We start from the raw sequence: 18,455 nt of genomic DNA on the forward strand, positions 1-18,455 counted from the left end.
ATGCAGGCAGGCGCGGCGCCCGGCAGCCTGGCGGGCGGCCGGGTCCCGGCTGGCCCCGGCGGCTGGAGGGGCCCGGCGGCTGGGGCGCCCCAGCCCCCAAGTGGGTGCTCAAGGCCGGTTGCGAAGCGTCGGAACAAGCCCCGGCTGCAGATACCGGTTCGAATCCCGTCCCAGCCTCTCACTCTCGGGTGTGGCTTAGGCGCTCATTGCCTCAGTTTGCTCATCAGTAAAATGGACGCAACATTACAGGCTGCAGTAACCCATTACTGGTGCACAAGGCAGCTGGGATCATTACCTATATACACTCGGGCATCACTTTGATATGCCCCAGCTCTGGGTTTGATCTGCTTCTTGGGTCTTTGGGCAAACTTCATAATCTCACCAAGCCTCAGTTTCCTCATCTGTTAAAGGAGGTAGCAAAAACGCCCTACCACTCCGGTGGTTTGGGGATTCCACGAATCATTCGTGAGATAATAGCTGGCACATCTCAGTACCAGGGCTGTGCCCCCCGCCCCATCCCACCAAGAACAAGAGGGATTGTGGGAAGTTTTCTCCGTGGTCTGAGCCCTGCAGGGCTAGGAGGGCAGGGCAGAGCGAGCACCCCTGGAAATGAGTGCAGATCACAGGCCCGGTGTAAGGTGGCATGAACATGGCTTCGGGGGGCCCCCATCCCGAAACTGGCGCTGGCAGCACCTGCTGCAAGTGGGCAGGAGGGGGGGGGCCTAGGCGTGAGTCACTGCCCAGCAATGAAGAGTGAGTCACGCAGGGCGTGGTCCCCCGGCAGCCCCCCCTCAAGCGTCCCAGCCGCTCCCACAAAGGCCCTTTGAGAAGAGCTCCCCACCTCCCTCCCCCAGACCCAGGCCCTCTGGGGGAGACGGGCTGTGGGGACAAGGCCCTGGTGGGCTGCCCACAGGACCCCGGCCTGGGCCCGGGAGGCGCCAGCCCACTTTCACAATGTCTGTGAAAACTCATCGTGGGCAGCCAAGCATCCCCAGGGAGGGGGCTTCCAAGCAGCCTGAGTCACTAGGGGGACAGCGGAAGGTCACACGCATACAGCGGGCAAACTGAGTCAGGCTGTCTGGTTGCGCCGGTAGGCCGGGGCCCTTGGAATCGGGCTCTGGAGGCATCATTCTTCCCACCTCGGAGAGCCTGCCACTCAGGGAAGCCCATGACTTCCGGTAGGAAACAAGGGCGCTGGGGGTACATCTCTGCCCTGGCCTCCCCTCCTTGGTCCTGCCCTGGGGCCTTTTCTCCACCTTATCTGTCCCTCTTAAGCGTGGTGTTTGGGAAGAATAGCAGGGCCTGGACTAGGTTGAGAAGAGAGTGGCACTCCATTGGAAGGCAAAATTTAAGGGAGCACAGAAACACTCAGTAATTAAGGTTAAATATTTTTTATAACAGCTTTATTGAGATAAAATTCCCATACCGTACAATCGACCTATTTAAATAATTCAGTGTTTTTAGTGTATTCACAGAGTTGTGTAACCATTGCCACAATCGATTTTAGAACATTGTCACTGTCCCCCAAAAGAAACCCAGCACCCACAGGTGGTCACTCCCCAAGTCCCTCCCCTCCCCCAGCCCCTGGTGCCCCCAAACTACTTTCTGTCTCTCTATATTAATGGACTCATATAATGTGACTTGTGACTGGCTTCATTCACTTTTCAAGATGAATTCATGTTGTGGCATGTATCACAACTTCATTCCTTTTGATTGCCAAATCATATGTGGTATGGATACGCCACATTTTTTTAAATCCATTCATCAGTTAATGGACATTTGGGTATTTTTCACTTTTTGGCTAACATGAATAATGCTGCTATGAACATTTGTGTACACGTGTTTGTGGGGGAAATCAACTAATAAAGAGAGGATCCGATAGGGTGGGGATTAAGGAAATATGAATGAGGTGAGTCATACAAGGGCAAAACTGGGCCCTGTCTAGATCTGTGCTTTACCAGTGACATTGCCACTTGTCACTTGTCTACTGGGCACCTGAAATGTGGCTATCCCAAATTGAGATGTGTTGTAAATATAAAGTTTTGGGGTTTTTTAAATATTTGTTTATTGATTGATTTATTTGGTTGCACCGAGTCTTAGTTGCAGCAGGCAGGCTCCTTAGTTGTGGCTCGAGGGCTCCTTAGTTGTGGCACACAAAGTATTGGTTGCAGCATGCATGTGGGATCTAGTTCCCTGACCAGGGATGGAACCTGGGTCCCCTGCACTGGGAGCACGGAGTCTTAACCACTGCGCCACCAGGGAAGTCCCTCAAGCTTTTTTAAAGAATATGAAATATCTGATTGAGAGGGTTTTTTAAATCTTGATTACATGTTGAAACGATGCTATTTTGGGTATATCAGGTTAAATCGAATATATTATCAATATTCATTTCACCTGTTTCTTTTTACTTTTTTGCAAAGGGGCTACTAAACATTTTTTTAATTACACATATGTAATTGCGTTTGTGGCTTACAGTATACAGTACTTGTGTTGGAGACTGCCGCGCTGGGCTCACCGCCTCTGTTTCCTTCCCTTCCTTCCTTCTCAAGGGGCTGCCTGATCACACCACTGACACCAAGTTGCTGAGTCAGGCCAATTTTCCCAGTCATCACTGTCCTCGACCTCTATATAGACTCTGTCATCTTTTGAGAACTCCCTGGCTGTCCAGTGGTTAGGACTCCATGCTTCCACCGCAGGGGGCATGGGTTTGATCCCTGGTGGGGGAACTAAGATCCTGCATGCCACACCACATGACCAAAAAAAAAAAAGAATTTGTCACCTTTGCCTACTTCCCCCTTGGCCACAGGACACTACATTCTCCTGGTTGCCCTTTTCCTCCCTCCTTCCCATCCTCCTCCTCCTCAGTCTTTGTGAAATGCCTCTCAAATGCTCTCCGACCTAGGCATAGCTTTGGTTATAACCACGTATTGATGACCTCCCTCTCTGAATATCTCCTCCCGGGGGGCCCACAGGTGCCTCTGACTCAACCTGCCCACCCTTCCTCCTCAACCTCCACACTTGGTCCACCTCTGAGACCTGTCCGCCCCATTTCCTGAAGCTTCCCATTCCCACCTGTCCCCCAGGCCTCTGTCCTAATCCAGGCCAATGGATAGCCAGCCACACTGGTCTCCCCTCTGCTTCTACCCGTGTCCCCATTGCTGTGTGCACGGCCTGGTGCTCATGACCTCATACTCCTATTATATCTGCTATACTGTGATTCAGGCAGTGGTTACACAGCTCTATGCATTTGTCAAAACTCATAGAATAGTATAAGGGCTGAATTTTACTCTATGTAAATGATACCTCAATAAACCTAACTAAAAATTAAAACCCTCCAAACCTTCCAGCCCTATACTTATATCCAAACTCTTCACTGGCTGTCAAGGCCCTGCCTCAACTCACCTCCTCCAGAAGCCTTCCCTGATTGCACCTCATCCTCCAGGCTGGCCCCATGCCTCCCCTATACTCCCTTGTGCTTCTGGCTTTCAGCACTGAAAACTCTTCATTGCAATCAGCTAGCTATGTGACTATCTGCCCCACCCGACAGTGGCAGGAGGGTGCTATGTCCTTTTTGTTCCCCAACATGCCAGGAACATGGTAATTATCAATACGTCCGCACAACAGTCTGAGACTCTGCTCTCAGTGCTCCAACAGTGATCAAGTCAAAGCTTCCTGCCCTGAGGGAGCTGACATGTGACTAAAGGAGTCAGACAAGAAACAAGAATATGCAGTAAAACATATAGTGTGTTCAAAGGTGATAGGCCAATGGAAAAGAAAAAATAGAGCAGGATAAAGCAAGGGGGTGTGATTTTAAATGGGGGGGGGTCAGGCAAGGTCTCACTGAGGAGATGATATTTAAGCAGAGACCTGAAGGAGGTGAGGGAGGCAGCCACGTGGTTGGGTATCTGGGGGAAGAGAGTTCTTGGCAGAGGGAACAGCCTGTGCAAAGGTCCTGAGGCCGGACAATACCTGGTGTGTTTGAGGAACAGTGAGGAGGCCCATGTGGTTGGAGTAGAGGGAATAAGGGATAGAGCAGAGGAGGTGAGGGAGGGAGGGGACAGGATAGAGTGTGCGGGGCCGCAGAGTGGACTTGGGCTTTTGGTATGAATGAAATGGGAGCCATGGAGGGTTCTGAGCAGAAGAGGGACTAAGGTGTTCACAGGTGCCCTTGGGCTGCGGTGGAACAGACTGTGGGAGGTTGGGACAGGGAGAGCAAGGAGGTGGCAACTGCATAGGTCCAGGGGAGAGATGATGGGGGCTGGACCTGCATGGGGGCTCTGGAGAGGGTAAGATTCTAGGTGCCTTTAGAAGGGACAGTAACTGAATTTGTTAATGGATTGCATTTGTTAAGAAATGTTTTGGCCCGAGTAGCTAGAAGAATGGAGCTGCCATTTCCGGATAGGGGGAAAATTGTTGGAGGAGCTGGTAAACGAGCTCCCAGCTCAGGCCTCATAGGGACCTGGAGCACCCTCCGCCCAGACTCCAGTGGAGTGCAGAGGAAGGCATGCTCACAGCCTGGGCCTTGCCTGGGGCACACATCTGGGCACACACGGGCCCTGCCCTAGACCCCCAGAGCCAGGCCTATCCACCCAGAGCCACAGCCTTGGGGGTCCTTGGGGACTGGGGCTCAGGGACTGATGGAGCTGAGAAGGGCCTTTTGGTTTACACACCCACCAAGCCTACATCTGGGTCCCTGAGGAGACCCTCAAGGGGACAGGAGGGACATAGGGTGAGAAATCTCTCAGGGAGAGGTTCAGGAAGGGCCACTGCTGAGTCACAGCCGTGGGTCCCCTATGAGTCAGCACTGGCAGGGGCCCCAGGAACTGGGGGCTGGGGTGGGGTGGGGAGGGCAGTTCCCACGCCAGAAGGAACCAGGCGGCTTGGGCACTGGGGCTTCCCCCACTGACCCTCCCATCCTGTGCTGGGCTCCAGGGGCTATTCAGAGGACTTTGGGGTAGGGGTGGGACTAAACACTGGGCCGGGATCCAGGAATCCTCTCTCCTGGTCTGACCCAGTTCAGGAATGCAGAGGCTGCCTGCCAGCCTGTGTTGCAGCAAGAAGGAGTAGAGCTAGAGCTTAGAGTGACACGGACATATATACACTACTAAACGTAAAATAGCTAGCTAGTGGGAAGCAGCCGCATAGCACAGGGAGATCGGTTCTGTGCTTTGTGTCCACCTAGAGGGGTGGGATAGGGAGGGTGGGAGGGAGACGCAAGAGGGAGGAGATATGGGGATGTATGTATACTGTAGAGCTGATGCACTTTGTTATACAGCAGAAACTAACACACCATTGTAAAGCAATTATACTCCAATAAAGATGTTTAAAAAAAAAAAGAGAGGGACCACGTGCGAGTGAGGCCTTGGTCGGGATGTCAGTTCTAGGGGCTTTATTTAAGAAAAGCTCCTTTCTTCTGGAGCCCCTGCATCTTGACAGTTGGAGATTCCAGCCTGCGGGGTCCGGGCAGAGTCTTCAGCTGCTGGGATGTGGGGAGGGCTGGGAGGAAGAGGGAATTGAGAGCCAGCCTGCCCCCACAGTGGGAGGGCTCTGGAGTCTGCTTCCCCCTGCTGGCAGCTGAGGGAAGCTCGGCAGGCCAGAAAGCTGGCGGGAGAGCTTCTTTAAGCCCATCCTGAAAGCAGATGAGGAAAGGCCTTGGGGAAATTCCCAAGGCCTTCTCTGCAACCTACAGGCTGTGCCTCCCTAGGCAAGAGGCAGTCCCTTTCTGGGCCTCAGTTGCCCATATGTAAAAATTACAATATTCACTTCATTGGCTTGCTAGGAAGAGTCTGAGATGGTTGGGACTGAATGAATAAATGTTGTATATTCCAAAACAACCCCCTCCTTTTCAGTTCGAAGGGGGAGGCTACGTAAGAGACATCAACAAAGCTGTCCCCACCCACGGAGGCCCAGTTACTACTTACTCTCATCCTCTTCCTTGCGTGGCCCTCTCTTCCAGGGAATTATCCCCCATTTGCGGGGAAGTCAGGTATAGAGTAGGGCTGAACCCCAATAGCCTCTGGTGGGTCCTGGGGACATCCACCCTCCTGGACCAGCTGGAGCTTGGCTTTCTGGGTTGAAACCTGAAGAAAGGGGGGAGGGTATGGGAAAGGGAGACTTGTCAAGGAGAAGTGAGACAGGACTGTGGTGAGGGGGCCCAAAGGGGAGGGGCATGGCCAGGTGGAGCAGGGCCCCGGCCCACAAAGGTTAAGGCCTGGGCTTGGGGGTGGGGGGCTCGAAGCTTTCCTTTACCCCTTTTCAGACTGGAGTGGGGGAGAAATAAATCAACTGAATGAGAAATCTGTCAGCTGAGTCCCAGCCAATGGAAGGTCCAGCTGGTACCACAGTCTGCCCTGAGGTGACCTCTTTCCACCAGTCGAGGTGGCCACGACAGGCAGGGATTGAGTGTATTGTTAGGGAGTATTTGCGGGGGGGACCTGTGTGCAGATCCCTGGAGGAATCCTCAGCCAGTGTGTGTGCCCATGTACGTGGTGTGTGTGCGTGTGTGTGAAGATGGGGGCTCCATGTGAGCAATTCCAGGAAGCCAGAAGAGCCCCACCCCATGTTCAACTTTTGAGTCCGCTTCCTGTATGTGACCTGTATACCTAGCCTGTGTGTGTGCCTACACCAGATGGTCCCAGACACACATATGCCCAAGTGTCCCTGTATTTTGTGTGTCCTTGCTGACCCCTGTGGCCCTGGGGACCTGCCCGGGGGTTTTGTGGGTGTGCGTGTTGGTTCTATGGATTCCAGTGTGCCTCTACCCTTTGTACGTGAGTGATTGTGCATATAGTTGTGTGCCTGTGACCTTTGTGTGTCTGCGTGTGCCCCTGAGACTGTGTATGGTCTCTGTGGGTTTCTGTTCTGTGTATATATCCGTGTGTTGTGTCTGTGTATATATCCATGCTGTGTGTAAGGGTGTTCCCATGGCTGTGCACCCGATGAATGGGGAGCTGTGTTGGTTTTATGTGTACACCTGTGTGTCTGTGTACCTTGTGTATGCCCCTGGGCCTGTGTGCATGCATGTGTGTGTTCTGGGGCCATTCCTGTGAGTCTGTGTATTTGTGTACCAGTATTTTCCGTGTGCGCCCCGGGATCCTCTATGTACTCTATTTCAGTTCTGAGGACATTCCTCCTGTCCCTTGGAGGTGGTGTGTGTCTGTATCTTGCATGTGTCTGTGTGACCCTGGGTGTCCCTATGCGTGTAGCTGGGTTTCATGGACATCCTTGTGTGGCGGGTGCTCCTGCATGTCCTACAGTTTCCTCCGGTGGGGTTGTGTCTGGAAGCCCCTTGCACACCCTTCCCTGTGTTTGTGGTCCGTGTGCCTTTGTGCGCGTTTGCTCCCCCTGCGCCTTTCAGGTCTGCGTGCATCTGGGTTCCTGCGTGTGCCCGTTCGCGCCCCCGTGTCCCCTGCGCGGAGCCTGGGAGCTGCGTCCTGGAGCCCATGGGCATCCCCTCTTGTGTCCCGGTGCGCCTGGCGGGAGGCCTCGGGGCGCACACGGCCGCGGCTGGACCCACCGCCCGGCACGGCGCGGGGAGGAGGGAGGGGGCGGCGGCGGCGGCGGGGAGCGCGGGCACGTCACCGAGACAGACAGGCGGGTGGGCGGGAGGCGGCGGCCGCGGGTTCGAGCCGGCGCCGGAGCACCGCGGCCCCCTCCCCCTGCCCGTGGCCTGGGGAGCCCCCGCCCAGCCCCGGAGCCGCCAAAATGCAATTTCCCGTGCAGGCGCCTCGGCTCGGGGGGCTTTTCCGGGAGGGTTTTGGACAGGAGAGGGGAAACGCGGAGGCGGCCCCAAACAAGGTGAGCGCGGGCGCCGGGCGGGCTGGGGGCGCGAGCGGCGCGGGGGCCGCCCACGGGGAGGGGGCGCGGCCGGGCGGGGCGGCGGCGGGACCCGGCCGCAGCCCCCTCGCGCACCTGCTCTCGGACGGGGGGCTGGCGACCCGGCCTCTGCAGCCCGGCCCTCCATTGTTGCGGCGGCTGGGGAAGGGGGGCGGGGAGGCCCCGGCGGCATCTCTGTGTCTCGCCTTCCCGGAGAAGGGGCCCCGGGAGGACCAGACCCCTCCACAGGGGACAGACACACAAGTCCCGAGTGAGCGGGGGCCGCCGCGGGGAGGGCAGGCCGAGATGCCCCTGCGGGGCGGGGAGGCATGACGAGGGTCGTAGGGGCAGTGGTGCCCAGGCCGCCTGACACCTGACCGCGGGAGCCCTGGGACAGGGCGGCGGCGAGCTTTGTTCTTGGGGGCGCCGAGCGGGTGGGGGCCTCGGATATCCGGGACCGGGAGAGGCTCCCGGCTGGCGCGCGCATTCGGGAAGGCGCTCCCGGCCAAGTTCACGGCCGCGCAGGCCTGTGCGGGCCCTGCCGAGACCGATCCCGGCGGGGGCCTCGCTCGGGCCTCGCTGCGGCCGCGGGCCCGGGGCTGCAGCGGCGCCGCCTGCCGGAGCCCCGGAGCCCTCAGTGGGCTCCCCGCCGGCTTGTCATTACCGGCGGAGGCTGCAGGGTATTTACTGGGGCGAAGGTTTGCTAACAGGATCACGCCCTCCAAAAGTGGCCATAAAAAGGAAAAATGGCCCGGAATCCCACTGCTGGGGAGCCCTTTTAAAGCGACAGGGCGCCTTTCACAGGGCCCTCGCCCTGGAGGGCATGAGGTGGGGGGGAAGGGAGGAGGGGACGGAGAAGACCCCTCATTGGCTGATGGGACCTGAGAAGTGCCCCCCCACCCCACTACATTTAAGTTCCCCCCATTTCCTTTCCCACCGATTCTCCACCTCCCTGGACGGCTCACAGATACATTTACAGAGTCACAATTAGATATTCCCAAATCGCTGGTGAATTAGATATTCCCAAATCGCTGGATCCCCAAATCCACACCCTATACTCCGACGTACCTCATCCCCATTATTACTCCCATCACCTGCAAGAACGCTGATGCACACATGCACACACACAGTCACCCATCATAACACTGCCACGTGGGCACACACATCACCCACAATGACGCGGACATCCAGGACTGACACCCGTGAAAACAGTGCCACACAGAGAAATGAAGCTGCCACCGACCGTGGTAGACACATCCTTGCATATAACGCTGACACACACATAGTTTTCACTGCACCCACAGATACTCCTAGGCTCACCGTCCCATGGGCACCCATGGGCTGTCATCCAGAGTAATTGTGACAACCACAGATAGGTAAATGCCCCAACAGAGGTACATATAGACACCATTATTCACAAGAACTTGGACATGCACTCCTAGATGTCCATGTGCCCGCCCGGGCAAGGACACACCCACAGTCACCCAGGCAACCTGAGACACATACACACAGATGGTACAAGGCCTGCACAGATGCTTGACATCCTGACATCGGGTTATAGTATTCTTGACCTACATACATACAGTTAAACTGACCCTCCTAGACACCCATTACAACTCTGTCACCCACAAACAGATATAACACTCCAACAGTACCTACACCCATAGTCACCCACCCTGACACTTGATTATACCCTTGGACACCTACAATATCACTGACCCACAGACAGACACAATAAAACATGTGCAGTGAAAATGACATACAGGAAAAGGACATAGGAACATGCAGAAATCCACAGTCACCTGGCAGCCCACAAATCCAGCACTTGCTTACTGAGCCTCTGTTATGTACCAGGCACTGTTCTAGCACTGGGGGTAGAAGAGATGAAGATCCTTACCCTCCTGGAGCTGAAGTTTTAGTGAGGAGGGTCAGGGGGCACCATAATCGGATGACACAAACCACAGTCACCCCCAGTGACACCGACAGACGCCAGACACCCACGTACACTGGCTCACACATCGACTTGCAATTACCCACGGTTAGCCTGACACACAACCGGAGTCACACTGACATCCATCCATACACAAACAGCAGCCCACAGGAGTGCCGACATGCACACGCACAATTGGCACAGAGACAGCTGCTCACTGTGGCACACACCCGCCTGGACTTACAGACACCCACAGACCCCCTAAAATAGCCCAGACCCCCAAGCCCATCACAGCCCCCCAGTAACAGGCCCATAGGCAGCTGCTGCCTGCGTTTTTGCAGACGGAGCCCACAAGCCTCAGTAGAAGTGTCTGAATTTCTCATCAACCTGCCCCAGGTCCCTCCACAGCCCCCAACTCCAACCCAGGGGAGCATTCTCGCCTCCCCCAGCCCTGGCTCGACGTCTGGTGGTCTTCAGAAGGAAACTCAGGCTCCTGGCCGACTGGCCGCCCCCAGGTCTGGGCGGGACAGACAAGCCCCTTGTCTGAGGACACGGAGTCAAAAGCCTGAGCAGCTGGCAGCGGAGGGGAAGCTGGGCAGACGGCCCGGGGAGGGCGGGGTGGGAACCTGAGAGGCCATGCAGGTATCATGGAAATGAGGGGCCCCTGCCCGCCAGTCTAGACAGCCCGGGCCATCAACAGGACCCCACAGGAGGACCCCTACATACACTGCTACTGCATGTTCCCTAATGGGCTCTTTGTCTGCCAGGCCCTGAGCACCTCCTCCCCATGTGCCCCCCCCAGGTCCTATGCACACACATGAGGGCGCAGACACAAGGACAGATGCACACTGGGACACACGCAGGGACACACAAGCCACTAGACACCCCCTGGAAGCCCTGCATCTCTGACCTCATGCTGCCCCCCACCCCCCCGGCCCCGCCACCTTGTTCTTCAACTTGACAGCAGAGCTGCCTCCATCCATTGCCTGCCCATCTGGCTCCACTGAGACCTCTCACCTCCGACCCTGACCCCCAGACCCTGTGCCAGCTGCCCTGCCTTCCCGGAGCTCAGGATGGGGGTCGGGGTGGGGATAGGCTCAGGGTCAGCATGGCTTCTGCCAGGCTGCCCGCCACCCCAGTCATTCTCAGCCCCCTGCCCAGACAGACCCTCCCAGCTGGGGTGTAGGGTCCCAGGAATAAGGATGAGGAAGAAGCAGGCCTTGAAGGGCACCCCTGCTTTGCTCCAGGGCCCGGGGTTGGGGGTGGGAGGAGACAGCTCCCTGCCTCCTACCCTGCTGGGCTTCAAAGTCAGACTGGAGGCCCAGTCAGCCCCCAAGAAGGCCTCAGGACACTTGGTGGGAGGAACAGTCAGCGCCCTGCTTAAGGGCCCCAGGTGCAGACAGTGAGATGCAGACAGACCAGAGGACGCCTTTCACCAAAGGGCAGCCCCCGACATGTCTGTCCTACAGGTGGACAGACAAAGAGGGGAGATCAGGTGTAAAGGAGCAGACACACACAGGCGACCCCAGACAGCCAGAGACAGCGCACACAGCAGGGCTGGGGACCCAGACAAATCCCCGCCTGTGAGGGACACGGTCAGACCCAGACAGGAGGACCCAGACAGACACTGAGGGCGGGAGGCCAACACTTACCATGACGAAGGGAGACAGACCCCAGGTTGTGCCCAGACAGCCCCTCCCCCATAGGATGAGTCTGGGCACTGCCCGCCTCCCACCCCTCCCCTTGGCCCGAAGCCCCACCCTCTTGCCCTAGCCCCACCTTCACTGGAACTTACCTCCTAGGAAGGTCAAGGTCACAGCCCTCCGGGAAACCTGTGAGGAGGCATAGAAGGAGCAGCGGTGTCATGGGGAGCCCCCCACCCTGCGCAGTGTGGCCAGAGTGCCTCGTGCCTGATGACCCCGCATTCTAGCCTCGTGGTCGTTAAGAACAAAGGCTTTTTAGGAACTGCCGAGAGAGTTCTGTTCCAAACTCTCAGAGCCTCATCTTCCTCGTCGATAAAATGGGTATTCTAATAATAGGGTGATGCATATAAAGCATTATTATTATTACCCCTCCTCTCTCCATATTCTGCTTGTTAGGACCACCATCTGCAAAGCAAGACACCCCCCACATGCTCCCTGAGAAGGTCCTGGATACCCTGTGCCTGAATGGGGCCCTGCAGGCCGGGTGGATGGGCCATGGGAGAGGGCGCCCCCCCCGGAGCTCCAGACAGGGGTGGGAACGTGACTGGACCCCGGCCCAGGGTGGGCGAGAGGACGGGCTCTGGGGAAGGGACTCCATGAGGTGGGGAATTTCAAGGGGCGCGGGTCTTGCGGCGGGCGGGCTCCGAGGGGGTCCGGTTTGGGGGAAGGTCGTGCAAGGGCGGACCTTAGCGGGCTTGAGCTCCAGGGAACGGCCTTGGGGACTCCGTAGGGACGCGGTCCCTGGGGGTCTAGGCAGGCGGACTTTAGAGATCCTGGACGGCGGGGTTCTGGAGCCTTGGGCGCTCCCAGAGCCAAAACTAGATGGGAAGTCTGCAGTGGGGGGGCCCTGAGGGCGGGGCCCCGGAGCGGGTCTTAAAGGAGCTGGGCTCTTTGAGAACCGGCTTAGGGGGCGGGGTTTATGGAGGTTGAGTTTTGGGGGCGGGCTACACGTAGTCTATCTGGGCGGGCTTTAGAGGGAGGGGCCTAGGTTGAGTTGGGGGCGGGCTACACGGTAGTCTATCTGGGCGGGCTTTAGAGGGAGGGGCCTAGGGACGTGCAATTTATGGGTGGGCTTTGAGGGGGCGGGTCTTGGGGGCGGGGCCTGAGTCTGTGGCTTCTGAGGGGCGGGTCTCTGGAGGCTGTCTCTAGGTGGGGATCTCGGGGGTGGGGCTTCAAGGGCTGCGCTGCCTCAGGCCGCCTCCAAGGAGGGTCGTTTTGGGATTCACTCAAGCTCAGCACCCCTGGGGGCCCTAATCCACGTTAGGGTTACGCCAGGGGATTCATCCTTTGGGGCTCGATATTGCCCTCAGTGAAATGGGAGGGGACAGGAAATTTGAAGTCTCCTCCCAGACTGTCCTTGGAGGGCCCCAGACCCAGGTGGGGGGCGGTCTCCCCTGAGACTGCGCCTAGGGGCACCCGAGGGGGCGGGCACCCAACTCTGCGCAGCCCCTGGAGGGAAGGACTGGGGGCCCTGTTTGTGGGTGAAGAAATGCGGAGCGGGCAGCATCTTGACGCAATCAGAGCCGAAGCAGGGATTTGACGGCAACCCATTTCGAGGCCCGAGGGTGGGCGAACCCGCACCCCGCGTTAACGGGGCAGCCCTCGCGTGTCTGTGCGCTTGGGCGCTGACCGCCACAAGGGCCTGAGTTCAGATGCCCGAGACTCTGCAGGCAGGCTGGCAACCTGTGGTCCTCTGTGGTCCTTTTGCTTCGCCCCTGTCCAAAGTCCCGCAAGCGGACCTGCGGGCGGGGCCTGCCTGGTAGCGGCCCCACTGCTGGCCCGAATTTGCAAAGTGGAGACTGACAACCCCTGGGGGTTCTTGTGATTCAGAAACAATTGTGCCCGGAACACGATGTAGCTCACCGAAGGAATTACATTGTATTAAAATGTTTTATCTCTCTGTTGCATCGATGCCTCCGGGACAAGAACCATTTGGCAGCCAGACATCTTGGGGCCACTAGGAATCCCTCCTCTGCCTCTCACTAGCGGTGCCCTACGGGCCTCAGTCTCCCAAACTGACAAACGGAAGTAATATGCACCTCTGAGGGCCGTTTTGAGGATGCTTTGGGTAAATGCATGAAAAGCTGAGCCCAGCGCCCAGTACTGCTACATTTATATAGCAAAGGCGACATAAATATCTACTGTTATTATTTATCTCCTGCTTTTTCCGTTCCCGGAGCAGAGTTGGCACCTAATAACTATTTGCTGACTTAATGATTCTATAAGTTCCTTATTCCCTCCCCTCTCCCCTCATCCTATCCAGTTCCCTCACCCCCACCCAGCCTCCACTCCCCAAGAAGTTGCCAAGGGTTTGGGGGAACATTCAACCTGTCGGTGAGTTTGGGCAGCTCAGGCAAACCATCGACCGTTGAGTGGACCCCGAGGCCTGGAACTGCCGTCCACCCATCACGACCCCCACCTTCCAGATCGGGGGGGGGGCCAGGGGATCCTGAACACATCCCCTCCCTTAGGCCACAGCAAAGGTCACAATCAACATTCATTGTTGTCGGTGGGTTGTGAGGACGGAGGCCAGACCCACCGAGGGATGAATGTCACTGTGTCTGGGCCGGACACAGCCTAAGGGGAATGGGATGGGGAAAAAAACCCCACCCTGGACTCCCCCCCAAAATTGCTCAGCCAGTACCTGACCCTGACCCCAGCCTCTCACCCCTTGGTGAGGGCTGGTGTCTGGGATCCTTACAGACACAGGCTGGATTTGGAGAATAAATCCTGGAGGGTTGGGGGCATGAATCACAGGCTCAGGGCTGGGCAGCTGGGAAACCTTTGTGAAACCGATTAGTGAGGCCCTGCTTCCAAAAGGCTCAATAGAGTTTTCTTGAATGATTGAATGAGTGAGGTGGGTAGGCAGCATAGCACCTGTTCTCTGCCTTCAAGTCCCGGGCCCAGGTTTCTCACCCTCCTTGCCTGGTACCGGCAGACCCCTGCTTTACCTTCAGTTGCCCACCTAGCACCTTGACGCCAGTTGATCCTTCCACCTGCCCATCTGTGTGCCCCACGTGGGTGACTCCTGGGCACACCTTATCCTCCAGAGACTGAGCTGAGCTCTCATTTGAGGGGGAGATCAAGGCACTGGCGAATGCTACGGGTCCCCCCATTAGCCCAACTTGTGCCTGTGCTCTGCTCCACCCCCTTTCCACCCCAGGACCACGACGAGCTGGTCCTAAGGCTCTCCAATACCTAAAGTTCCGTTGGTAACTAACAGCGTGGGGAGGCAGGCTTTTGTGCTTGTCTTTGTGAATAACCCCAGGGGCAGGTGGTTTCATACCCCAGTCTGTTCATCCATTAAATGCGGGATCCACTGAAAAGTGGTGTGAAAGCTCCCTGAGGGTGACCAGAGCTGGGAGCCTTGGTCCTTAACCCCCCACCCCATAAGCCAGGCCCATTCTCCTTCCGAAGACAGTTGGAACATCAGTAGCTCCCCAACCCTTCCCAAAGAGCACAGGGGTACCCGGCCCCTCCCCCAGCCCAGGAGAAGGAAGAAAGAAGTTACTAAGTTACTGGCTACATCAATGCTAGTCTGTCGGGTGGGGCTTCCAACCCTCCCACCCCCATCACCCTGTGGGGCAGGAGAGGCAGGCAGGCTCTAAGGAGGGGTCGCCCTCCCAATGCCCTCTGGGTGGGGTGTGTGGCTCCATATTACTGGTGCCCCCTGCAGCCTGTGTCTTGTCACCCCCCCTCGCCTCCAGCCCCCCCAGAGACCATGCATCCCCTTGGCAGGTGCATTTTTGGGGGAGCAGCAGCAAGCCCCCCTGTGACAGTAAGGAACCTCCTACAGCCTGCTCCTCCCTCTTCACACCCCCTTGGAGGTATAAGGAGGGAACTGACAGCCCAGACTGCTCGGCTCCAGAGAGGGGAAGGGAGGGTTAAGAAGGAAGGTGTAGAAAGACAAGCTTTGGGGCGGCTGGGTTTCTTCTCTCTCTGCCCCTCTGCCTGGCACACGGTGTCCAGCCATGGGGAGCTTCAATCTATGGACAGATTACCTGGGTTTGGCACGCCTGGTGGAGGCTCTGCGTGGGGAAGAGGAGCCTGAGATCAGGCTGGACCCCCAGCCAGAACCAGTGCCAGGACCAGAGGAGGGTCAGACACACAGCCCGGAATCCTCACCAGCTCCTGAACGCCTGTGCTCTTTCTGCAAGCACAACGGCGAGTCCCGGGCCATCTACCAGTCCCACGTGCTCAAGGACGAAGCTGGCCGGGTGCTGTGCCCCATCCTCCGAGACTACGTGTGCCCCCAGTGTGGTGCCACTCGCGACCATGCCCACACCCGCCGCTTCTGTCCGCTCACCGGCCAGGGCTACACCTCTGTCTATAGCTACACCACCCGCAACTCGGCCGGCAGGAAGCTGGTCCGCTCGGACAAGGCGAAGACGCAGGACTCCGGACACTGCCGAGGAGGAGGTGCCTGTGCAGGTGGCTGGGGGAACTCGAGGAGGGGGGGTCTGCCCTGGGCTGAGCCCCTAGGGGCCTTTGTGAAGTGGGTTAACCCCTGGGGTCACAACCCACTTCAGAGGGTTGGGGGGTGGTAATCCATGTAGACAGCTTAGAGCAGTATTCTAGAACTGTTGCCCTACGCTGGTAAGCTGGGGATGGGGTCCCCTGTGTGGCCTTGGGCAAGGCACTCTCCCTCCCTGGGCCCGTAAGGGAAACACCGTCCTTTTCCAGGCGTGGTGTGATCTAGCAGGGAGGCTGTGGGGACTACTGGTGGGATCTGGGGATAGGTACAGCAGGGGCTCCAATCCGGCTTGGCTCGTGGGAACTGTGTGACCAGAGGGAAATGGCTCAGTTAGAGAAACTGAGCCTCCCTTGTTCACTCATTCACCAGATAGTTTTTGAGGCTTGCCGGGTGCCCAGCGCTGGGCTGGGCTTGGCCCGCCGTGGTAGATGGGAGAGTGAGAGTTAAAACACAGGCATGGGGGAGTCTAGAGGAAGCACCTGATCCAGGTGAAGGGGTCCAGGAGGTCTTCCTGGAGAAAGTGATTTCTGGAAGCCTAATTCAGTTTGGTGGAGCGCTGAAGTGAAGCCCAGGCATTGGGGCTCGTTTAGGAACTTCGTGAAGTTCGGTGTTTCTGGGATAGAGTATGTGTGCATGTATGTCGGAGGGGAAGGTGTCAGAGATTTCAGGGATGGCACAAGGCCTATCAGACTGTGAGCCCCTGGGGAAGTCACCGGGTGGGAGTACCCCTCCCTATCTCGGCAGCTGTGCAGTGAACATCTGTTAGAAGAGACTGCCTCCAGGAGGAGATAGTATTCCCTATGAGGTCTGACGAGGTCCAACTGGGAGAGGTGGGAAGCTGAAGGGACGCAAAGATGATGATCTCAGAGTCTTCCTTTTTTCCCCTCAAGTCCGAGAGAACAGGAAAACTGGCCTCCGCGGGCGTGCGGGGTGGGGGAAGCCCTCACCAGGATATTGGCACAGAAAGGCTGCCTGAGGCCGTCCTCCCAGGAGGAGGCAGCACGGCAGGACTGAGTTGGAGTTTCTGCGCTTTGTGTCTCGCTCTGGGTCCCATCTGGGGCTGCCCGGGGGCCGGGAATGTCACGGGGGGGTGCTATTCCAGAAATAGCCTGCAGGTGGCGCCAGAGCCATGGCAGCCCTGCAGGTTGAGTCGGTACTTCCGGAGCATTGAATCATCCGTTATTAAATGTTTTTCTCCTCCCCTTCTGCTTTTAAAATCCAGGTTCCAAAGGTGTCGGGAAGCCTAATGGAACTACCCCCTCTTCCTGCTTACCCTCCACTTCTGCCTAAGGAGGCTGGAGCGGGCAGGACGGGGATGCTGCCTTCATCTGCGGTTGGGGACCCAGGCTCACTGGAGGCTGGATTTCAGGGAAGACGCACCCTCCGAGGATCCACCCCTAGGCCCTGCCCCCAGCCTGAGCGCCTGGCAAAGGAGCCCCGTCTGGAAGCACAGCCCAAATGGCGCCCCGACCCCCTCACGTTAGGAGGTGGTTCTCAGGCACCCCAGCCCTCCTTCCCCAGCGCGGGGCACCCAGTCAGCTCTCAATAAATGTTTATGAATGGATCAGCGTCATAGCAGGCCCGGTCTTGGGACAAGGTAGCGTGAACTGTGCCGATGGGGCTGGGGACCCTCCTCTCCTGGCTCATCCCTTGCCCCCACGTTACTCTGACCTCCACATGCCCCAACTGCTGTTTGGATTGCCGTTTACCCGGGGGCCTTGGGGTGAGCTGCTTTGTGCTGAAAAATGGGAGTGGGCACCACAGGTTAGCTATGGGGTTCTGAGGGGTCGCCCCAGCCTGGCACTTGGCTGCTGGGTTGGCATCATGAGGCTGTTTCTGTGACCCTTCGTGTTTGCAGACTCTTCCAGCCACCCCTTGCATATTGACAATATCAGGTGGAATCCCCTACCCTGGAGGTGGGGGCCTGACTTGAGGAAGGGCAATGGAGAGACAGAGGTTCCCCCCCATCACTGTCCTCACCTAGGAGGCTCTTACTGAACGTTTAGGTCACCATCGATGCCCCAGCAACTGGGGGCCATGGAGTCACACGCGGCTCTTCAGAGCAAGGGAAGGACTTCTGGGCTGGGGCAGGGGCGGGGTGGGGAGCTGCAAGGAATGGGAGTATGTCCGGAGGGGGCTGGGCCAGGCGAGGCCATGGGTAGGGGGCACCAAGGAGGTGATTTGGCTGTGCTCAGGCAGGAGTGGGTGTGGGGTGGACATCCATCCCCACCCAGGAAGTATGATCTGGTCCTCCTGGGGAGCTGTGCTTGGGGGGATCCCCATCCCATCTGCCTCCTGCACCCCTACATCTTGTTCACCCAGCCTCCCGGGGGCAGCAGATGACAAGTGCCTGTCCACCTCCCTCCCCCAATCCAAGGGCTGGCCTGAGGGCCCGGTCTCCACCCTTAGCCGACAAGGTCTCCCAGGGTTGAGTGGGGGCAGGATTTGGACTTCCACTTGAACTGGGACCTGAGGCCACCCAGGAGGAGGGCTGGGGTGAGCCGGGGATGGGAGACGGCCCTTGAAGACAGCC

At 57.7% G+C, this 18,455-nt stretch overlaps 1 protein-coding gene and 1 long non-coding RNA gene across 3 annotated transcripts; one reads left to right on the forward strand and one right to left on the reverse strand.

Moving 5' to 3' along the window:
* Nucleotides 1-5,435: 5,435 nt before the first annotated feature.
* On the reverse strand, nt 5,436-7,979 carry LOC132517575 (uncharacterized). The gene is made up of 3 exons (XR_009539769.1): nt 7,912-7,979; nt 5,922-6,080; nt 5,436-5,496 (listed from the first exon to the last, which is right to left on the reverse strand). It is a non-coding gene; the product is annotated as an uncharacterized LOC132517575 (long non-coding RNA).
* A 6,219-nt stretch (nt 7,980-14,198) lies between these two features.
* NANOS3 (nanos C2HC-type zinc finger 3) lies at nt 14,199-17,470 on the forward strand. 2 transcript variants are annotated; one of them, XM_060144995.1, is made up of 2 exons: nt 14,199-15,879; nt 17,145-17,470. In XM_060144995.1, the coding sequence occupies exons 1-2, from the start codon at nt 15,420-15,422 to the stop codon at nt 17,210-17,212; spliced, it is 528 nt and encodes a 175-aa protein (XP_060000978.1). In that variant the 5' UTR covers nt 14,199-15,419; the 3' UTR covers nt 17,213-17,470. The 2 variants fall into 2 exon arrangements, with proteins under 2 accessions (XP_060000978.1, XP_060000979.1); XM_060144996.1 differs by having other exon boundaries at nt 14,199-15,867.
* Nucleotides 17,471-18,455: the final 985 nt, after the last annotated feature.

Source organism: Lagenorhynchus albirostris, chromosome 3, assembly GCF_949774975.1.
Source record: "Lagenorhynchus albirostris chromosome 3, mLagAlb1.1, whole genome shotgun sequence".
NCBI classification, from domain to species: Eukaryota; Metazoa; Chordata; class Mammalia; order Artiodactyla; family Delphinidae; genus Lagenorhynchus; species Lagenorhynchus albirostris.

What these genes read in the sequence shown, in the direction of transcription:
- NANOS3 (XM_060144995.1), top strand. Translation starts at nt 15,420, where the DNA reads ATGGGGAGCTTCAATCTATGGACAGATTACCTGGGTTTGGCACGCCTG. An exon ending in AGGAGGAGGTGCCTGTGCAG is followed by an intron (nt 15,880 to 17,144) that starts GTGGCTGGGGGA and finishes TTTAAAATCCAG; the next exon opens with GTTCCAAAGGTGTCGGGAAG.